Source organism: Saccoglossus kowalevskii, chromosome 4 (assembly GCF_978046115.1).
Source record: "Saccoglossus kowalevskii chromosome 4, keSacKowa6.1, whole genome shotgun sequence".
In the NCBI taxonomy this organism is placed as follows: domain Eukaryota; kingdom Metazoa; phylum Hemichordata; class Enteropneusta; family Harrimaniidae; genus Saccoglossus; species Saccoglossus kowalevskii.
The window spans coordinates 32839138-32848405 of NC_140644.1; the positions used below are offsets into that span (position 1 = coordinate 32839138).

At 34.1% G+C, this 9268-nt stretch overlaps 1 protein-coding gene across 1 annotated transcript in view; it reads right to left on the reverse strand.

Annotated features, from left to right (window-relative positions):
- Positions 1–6517, reverse strand: part of LOC102807039 (gamma-aminobutyric acid type B receptor subunit 2-like) — a 45281-nt gene extending 38764 nt beyond the window's left edge. Inside the window, exons 1-2 of the mRNA XM_085498161.1 lie at positions 6311–6517; positions 5387–5524 (exon numbers count right to left, since the gene is read on the reverse strand). Coding sequence (XP_085354287.1) covers positions 5387–5524; positions 6311–6517 — 345 coding nt within the window. The remainder of the gene's footprint in view (positions 1–5386; positions 5525–6310) is intronic.
- Between the last annotated feature and the right edge of the window lie 2751 nt (positions 6518–9268).

Genomic DNA, 9268 nt, shown 5'->3' on the forward strand with positions numbered 1-9268 from the left:
CTAAGATGCATTTTATTGTATTAACTTTGAAGGGTCATAATATTTATTTTATTAAAACTGATTTATTTATTTTATTTTATTCATTTTTATTTATTCATTTGACAGTATTTATTGGACTGAAGATTCATGATAACTATTTATACTATCAATTTCATACTCATTAATGAGAAACAACACTCAAACAAACAAACTCAATTATTCACACAAATTGAGAGGAATATGTCAGTTGTCTCGCCAAAACCGCTACTGTTTGCCCCTTCTCCCTGATGATGGACCACAATATGCCAGATACTAGTTTTTGTGTATTTCTTGCCGTAACGAGTGTGATACTCGTTTTTTGGAATGTGTTGAGTCTTTACGGTGGAAAACATTGGTTGAACGTAGTCGTATATACTGTTCAACGTAAATAATAGTAGAGTAACAGCATGTACACTGTCACGTGACATTGAGGAATTGAGATATTTGTCAAATACAAGTTCATGTGCCGCAACCTTGCTATGTCCACTTCAACAACAAACGTTTGGTTTTATAACGAAGTTATGACTTATTGTCAAACAAACAGTACAACACAATATATCAAATTCTATTTTTTGTTTAACAAATATTGTCAACTTTATCGGATATACACTGAAATAATTGTTATACGCATATGTATGCATGTTTAGAATCTAGCACGGTGACTAACATAAGACCCCAAAGCCCAAAATATATTACCTTGCCCAAACCATATTAACACGCATAATTTGCCCTAACATTGCCATGGTGACAACTAACATAAACAAAGCAAATAAATATTATCAACTTTTTTTTAATCTAGATATTATAAATCTTACCCTACAAATAAGTTTTCTGCAAGTTTTCTGGGAAATTGAAATATAGCAACGATGACCATTATAAGCGTAATTCTCAGGCTTTATTCACGTTATACAATAAGTTTATATTGCACATTATCGCAATCATCAACACACAAAACCCAATGGAGTATGTAAGCTGATATTATAGAATTACACGTGTCTTTACAGCATAAGTTCATAGCCATATTATAATGCATCTTAGCTGTAATTACATCAATACCAAGTGAGTTATTATTTCTATTTGCAATATACTAATTTAGATGTCATAAAACATGTCAAAAGTGATCGATTACCGCCAATATCAAAGGAAAAAAATCAATTATGTTATCTACTAGAGCGTGATTACCGTGAACTCGATGCAGTATAGGGTATTTAAGTGGTGAACTCGATGCAGTATGGGGTATTTAAGTGGTGAACTCGATGCAGTATGGGGTATTTAAGTGGTGAACTCGATGCAGTATGGGGTATTTAAGTGGTGAACTCGATGCAGTATGGGGTATTTAAGTGGTGAACTCGATGCAGTATAGGGTATTTAAGTGGTGAACTCGATGCAGTATGGGGTATTTAAGTGGTGAACTCGATGCAGTATAGGGTATTTAAGTGGTGAACTCGATGCAGTATGGGGTATTTAAGTGGTGAACTCGATGTAGTATGGGGTATTTAAGTGGTGAACTCTATGCAGTATGGGGTATTTAAGTGGTGAACTCGATGTAGTATGGGGTATTTAAGTGGTGAACTCTATGCAGTATGGGGTATTTAAGTGGTGCACTCGATGAAATATGGGGTATTTAAGGATTAATTGTTACTAAGTAGTCGTTTTCACCAATTTAAATATATATGGAAGTCCGTCACAAAATGAATTTCAACAAAATAAAAATTGTTATATTCTGGAGAATTACATTTATTTTTTTAAGTGCGATGACTTTAACTCGTGTTTGCACTGTCGTTAACTTTCAATCGTATACACAAATACAGATACCTGCTAAGCATGCGTCGTTCTTGGGTCACTGCTAGTGAAAATATATTTTGTATTTACAGAGCGAAGTTGAAAATATTGTCATACCAATACCAATGACACGCCATCAGTAACATTGAATGAAGAATTTATTACATTTAAGAGGCATTTCGTAATTTGTTTAACTTTAACAATAAATATTCCGTCGTACAGTGATTTTTTAGAATACCAAAATCTACTTACAGCGATATTGTAAAATATTTTATTTAGCTTCAACACATTCCTTTTATGTGAATAAAATAATTAGCTGCGACTGGACGCAAGAAGTGTTCTACAAGTTATTATCAGGATACCTGACATTTTCCCGGAGCTGCGTGAACCAATTACACAATTTGCAAGACCGTAGATTTATCGATTCACTGTGATCTGCTTTTACCAACAAAATACTTACATGAAATTCCCAAAATGCTTCTGTATATTGTGTATAATAAATAATTGATTGATATTCTGATATATATTTGGTAGGGGAGTTTACTCTGGTACTAGCGGTTATTGTATATGTATTTGGCGATTTGTTAATCACACATGTATAATATAATAGATTTTATCTGAGAATGGTTAACTAGTGTAATAAACCGGTCATAGCATCACACACTGAAATGAGACTGAAATTTGATACGAATCTGTCAGAAAGCCTATCAAAATAATCCGTCAAATTGCAGTACAAGACAAACAGATAGGGTATATGACAGTGCAAAGAAAGTGTTATGTAATTAAACATCGCGACAGTCGAACTGAAGAGAATAAATATCAATAGGATTTATTTGAACATAGAATGAAGGGCATATAATGCTTCCATCAACGATTCTTTTTACAAAACATGAAAACAAATGCAAAATATGCAACATCAACGTATTTTTTCAGAAATAGGATTAATTCAATCGGATTTAAGAAAAATTGAATAATAAATGTTTTCTAAAAATACAATCATATAGAATTGTTTATGGAGATTTACATGGAGATTTCAATGTAATCTTACGTGCACAATGGTATGAACATGGATAGGTAGTAATATAGAATATAATATGCTAATTCATGCCTGGTTTTACATTCATCATTGCAAGTAGCTGTCATTTTATACCAGAAACGAAAACAGCAAGGTAATATAACCAGTGATCACTTGCCTATATGTTTGTAACGGTAATCAAGATACGTCAGCTTTTCTATGCAGCCAATAGGTTAAGTTCTAGTGCTATTGTATTGCTCCGTGGCATTTGTTTTCATATTATATGAAGACATTGTTTCACAACATTAGAGTTATAATTTATCACTTGAGGTATTTGTGTCAAGAGTATCAATGTGATTTTCATTGATGTTATACTGACGTATTGTCACTATTCTTTTATCACGTCTGTTTATGTATATGTGGCAAAGATCAATAGCAAGGTTATGATTGCTTTCACGTAGTTCATTCCGAACAAATCCACCTCAAAAATATATATGCAAATTCATTCTGATTTTCCTAGATGAACTGAATGATTGGCATTCAATCTTAGTACGTCATTTGTGTACTAAAAGAAGGAATCTACATACGTGAAATCACGTGCGATTTTCATGGTCACCATATGTGGTGGAAAATTGTCTCGTTAAATAGACATGCCCTTATAAGGAATTGAGTCGTTTATATTCTATCGCTAATCATTATTAAACACGTCACTGCTTTTACACATTTCTATTGACGATATAATTGATTAGTCACCACTGAGACACCCTCCAGAATAAAACATAAATGGTTATTTGTTCGTATATATGACACAAACGGGGGAAAGAGTTCATATTTTCCGCCGCTTTTACTTTTATACTCGTCCTGACTAAAACTTGATCATCATTTGTTTAGTAAAATCAAATTTATAAAACTTTCTGCGTTATTACAAATTTCCAACATCGATATATATGCAAATTTAATGCAATTATCACTTGGCGATCAGTCAGCACAAAACTGTAGTTGAAACCCTATGACTGAAATCGGAAATTGATGTCACACATAAGAGCCTCTATGTAATACTCAACGTAAAGTTGGATGAACTTGTTGGATAAAATGTGTCATAAAAAAAGCTTCATCATCAAAATTGAACTAGCAACTAAAGAGTTGTCAAAGAAAAAAAACATGTCTGCGCGATACTGAAGATGAACATGAATGACTTTTTTAGAAAGAAAATAAAGATCTGAAAGATGTATACGTAAACACAGCTTACATGCGTACATCAAAGAACGAACGATCCATTTTTTTCCAACAAGAGTACTCGCCTTTATTACATTAATAGTAGAGATGTACTATCAGTCGTATGTGCCATTAGAAGGAAGATTGTTATCATTGTTGAGTCCCCAAAATAGTTCCGAATAACACACATTAAACTGAATAGAGTTCCCCCTGCATATGTAACATTTCAATCCAATTTGAAAGCTTTGCTGGAATTCCCCAAACGGCCCTGCATTCTTAATCCATTTTAAAAGCACCTTTGAATGTAGTTTTCTTTCCCCATGGACCATACTGCGTGATGGTTTCCAATTATATATGATTTGAGTCCAATTAGCAATACGTCATTCAAGGGAAGTGCTTAATATCGCAACCAATTATATATCTATTGTATGAAAATACCAAGCCATAAAGTGTACATTTTATAAAAATATTGGCAGTGTGAATAGCTGTTATTTTTTAAGAAAAAAGGATGTACCATTATTTTCCCAAACAACCACGAGTTACAACTCTCTTTCAAACGAGAGCAGATATAGTAACTTAAACAGATTTGTGTAAATCATTTTTAAAATTGTTTTCCCCCATTTTTTTTCATTTTGTCAGTGAGCGTTTTTCCTTCTGCGACAGTGTAACCCACCATTGTCGTATATCGTCATCGATGGTTTTCCCCAACTGCTGCATATCACACTGTCTTTCATTGTAATAAACGTTAACGACAGACTGAATTATGTGAATGCCAGTTTTGTAATAAAATCGCTGGGTAATCATTGAACGACGCCGAACTCGCTAGAAAAACCTATAAACTGAAGTTCATAATATGCTTGCACAATTTGACTAACATCTTTTAATATTGCGGTGTATTGGCAATCCCATTTTGTTCACACTGAAAACTAATTCACGCGAGATTTTCGGGTCGTGACATCCTACCATTTAATTGAAATGACGGAACAATAATATAACATTTATACGCAGCTCAGTCTTGCTAGTTATTCAATGTAACATGTTTACTCATGTCAACTTGATGGCAATGTACCCAGGCGCTCATATTGAAACAAGTCCAATGTAGATGCGGCAGTTTTTAGTTTTGCGCATGCATATGATACCTATCACTATATATACTATATATAAATAGACAAAAATGTGATATATGTATCATGTGTATATTATATAATATTCTAGCACAATATTACTTTATCGCTAAATTTGAGCAATGATCAGAGGCCGGGACTAGGCAATTCACGATATAGTACCACCGTAAAGCGGTATTAGTGTCTTATTTTTTTTTATCAATGTTAAGTTGATATAAAATTGATTATATACCTGTACAATATTCCACAGACCAGTCAGTTCAGCTGTAACTTCCGCATTTGACGACATCATGGGTCCAACAAACATAATTTTTGTTGGTGGATTGAATAATTGATAAAACAATGCGTCCATTGCTACACCTGTTGTACCCTGCATAAACAACAACAACAACAACAACAACAACAACAACAACAACAGCTATAGCTAATTCATTCTATTTTAAACTCGTGTGTGTTTGACCCATACAACGTATAAAGTCAGTATACAATACATTGTTAATTTTAATGAAAGCCGAAGGCGAGCTTTGTGACGACTGTTGTGTTTCAACAAATAATTAATAATCAACTGCAGCTTCAGTGATGTTAATAAAATATATAATAACTCCGGAGGGTAGGGTGGGGTGGTGGTTGTCTTATTGTTTCTAATATTCAACTTGCTCAATTTCATTTCTTTTGATTACCAGTCGCTTTTAAACGGAAACCAATCTGATTAACTGCTTTGTTATATTTACTATTTACCACCACTATTCTATGACTAGAATGTAGGGATTATCTATATATGTCTGAAATACAACCTGATCTGAAGTATATGATTTATTATGCATATATATTGCATACATTTAATAACATTACGGGAAGTGTGAACCTAGTGTCAGGTGCAAATACGCATTGGCAAAGTCGATAACGGGTAACTACACGTTTTGAAAATAAAGACATATTTTTGGGGAGAAAAGGCTACTATGTTAGCACATATATTCATTCACAATTGTAATTTACTTATCAAAGATAAAATAGTTCAAGTTCTGCTTCTTGTAGTGCAAGACATTTGGCTCCGTATTTGGTCCAAATCATAGATTTAAGTGACTGATTTTGAATGACTGACTTTGATTTTGACTTTATTGTATTAACATGATGGATAGTACCAATACATACATACCTGTGTGTTGTTAAATAGTAATATCAATTCATAGTCAAATAACACGTCATCGTTGTCGTTGACATGCTCCACAGCCAGATTAGCCGAATCGAGTAACTGAGCCATGTACTGTAAATGTAACGGGAAAAAACCGCCTAAATACAGCGGTATCGTCGGCGAGCACGGAGAAGCCCAGAATAATAGACACAGTAGCAAAACCGTCCCCATCGTTCATCAGCTAGCGTCAAAGAGAGAATAATGGAAACATGAGCGTGTTGGCCAATGAATTTCTAGACAATTGAACGCTACCACAGCAGAGGGCGAGATGTCAGAGTGATATACATAATTTATTTGTGTTTTACATTTTGAGTCACTGTTATATGATAGGACGTTCGTGATTACTTGTACAATAATTCAGGCTTATTTACAAAATATTGCAGCTGCTTAATTTGATCAAATAACACTGACGTGATGTTTTAAAAGCTGATTCGTCCACCGATGCCTATGTGTGTACTAATTTAAATGGATGCTTTATCCTTTCTTGGTATACACCTAATATACAGACAACTGTTGATACACTACTTAACAATAGTGTCATGACAACGATGAAATACATGGTACTGGACCGGGTTAATTTTATTTTACTGAAATAAATTATAGATAATTACTTTGATTATTTATTTAACGTGGGTCGGTCAAGGGTGCATTGATTAAGTTTACCTCAATGTTACCACCGCCAGGGGTTGCACGAATTACTGTTAAATATTGCTTTAAACAGTGACTCAACTTTTGGTGGCAATATGACTATCGAATTTGCCAGGAAAATAAATAAAACAAAATGCCCGTTTTTTTTGGTTATGCAAGCCCAAGTTGTTTCCAGCAATAGAAATGTACAAGCTGCACTTTATACTGGATTACCACAACGCTATATTGTGCGTAATATGACCGTCACAAAAACTAAATTGAACATCGCCATTGATGTACCCAACTTGCTCAGAACAATTGATGTAAAGATAAGACATTTCTACTGAATAGACTGATTATTTAGCACTAATACTCGCTTACGGCTTTATTTGCTGACGCCAAGCTATTATCATAGGATTATATAACATTACAAATGTTTATAAATAATTTAATTCTCCCGCAGGCTTGCAAAATTACGTGTGTATGTTACATATTCACAGTTTATCTCAAAAAATATTAGTCATTATGTAGTTCGATGAATACGAGTAATTTTATTTTCCGCGAGCAATTTAAACTTTATCCTGATAATAGCATTTTGTATCAAAGCAGTAAGTATCAGAAATAAGATACACATTTCGAATCACAATCGTCAAATGATTAATTTGATAGTCAATGAAAGAATAAAAATAAAATGCATTGGAATAACATTAATGTATAATGTGTGCACCTAATATTTATGTGATATGTATTTACTTGTCATGAAATAATTATGAACATATTTCGTAATTCAATTGCTATTTACTATTTATTTTCATCATCTGTTTTATTGTTTGATAATTTTAAGTTTGTTTATGAAGATGTTTCTTTCATATGTGTGGAGACTGAATTCGCCAAGAAAATGTGTCTCATTGTCAATGCCATGATTTTTACAGACATTGTTATATCAATGTAACTGTAGGATAATTGCACTAATTCTTAATTTGATTAAATACGATCTTTGATACGGGTTCCTAATTATAATTCTTAATTTTGGGTTTCTGAGTACTTGAATCTGACTAAATGTGTGCAGTTGTTTTTCTTTATTTGATATTATCATCAATTAAAATTATTGTAATATTTTCGTGTAATTTATTTTTCAAATTTTACTCCATTTGTCTTTAGATTTTGCCTATTCTCGAACATGTAGTTTGCACATGTGTTCGCACTTGAGCCATTGTTGTTTCTGACATTGTTGTTATGGCTCTGTGTTTGCTCAGGTCTTATGTGTCCCCTGTTTTGTGAATTGCTATGATACATGATATGTTCCAGTCAGGGCTACCTACGGCTTGAACTTAAATACTGTAGTTTTGGTAGTTGAATAATTATAACCTGTTTATTCTTTCATTTTGCACGTTTTTCATACCAGGAAACGTTTTAAATTGCCGAACACTTTATGTATTCCTGATTCATCGTCCGCCTGCACGGTGTTGTTCCGTTCGAACATTCCTCCCTCTACAACACCGTGCGGTAATACCATTCGTAACCGTGTATGTCACGTGGTTGCGCGATAGAAAGTTTACCGACCAATAGAAAGCTTTGTTACAAAGACTGGCAGAAAGCGCTCGGAGCTCTGCATTTCTGATGTTTTCGGCTTCACTACTGCCGATATGTGTTGCAGTGATATCACGAGCTTTGGGGTATAACACCTACTCTTCTATAACAGTCAACAGTGGTGACAACACTATTATTAAGTAAAGCTTGAATAGCTTTGGTCTTGAATATCAGTGAGTTGCATGATGTATGGATATTGTCGCTGTATCGCCTCGACATCCAAGCCACCACAGCTTTAGCTGTGCTCAGCGACATTTATTCTCGGGTCAGGCATTTTCACCGCCTGGCAATCATCATGGTGAAACAAAGACCAATAAATTCTCAGAAAACGGTATTTTTGGAATGGTTGTTGTCACCCCCTACATCATGTAAAACATATTTAAATTTGGTTGGATTTCTTCAAAGTTAAGTTTGTGCTGTTTTCTCGATTTTAGCTATTTTCACCGGCTTTTTGGTCAGTGCACAGCAGCTCGCGCAGAGTCCATAGAAATACATGGTAGAGTGGTGCGCGTTTTGTGACTTAGCTCCGCCTCGAAGATTTTGATAGCTTGGCCAAGCGCGTTGAAGAAAGAAGTTATATGATTGGCTGTGTTGTTAAACTGATTCTAAACTGTAAGGGCATTGTCACATACACATAGTCCTAATGAAATACTTCAAGGTGATAGTGGAGTGCTTCGCCGGAACATTCACCTTGAAAATTCAAGA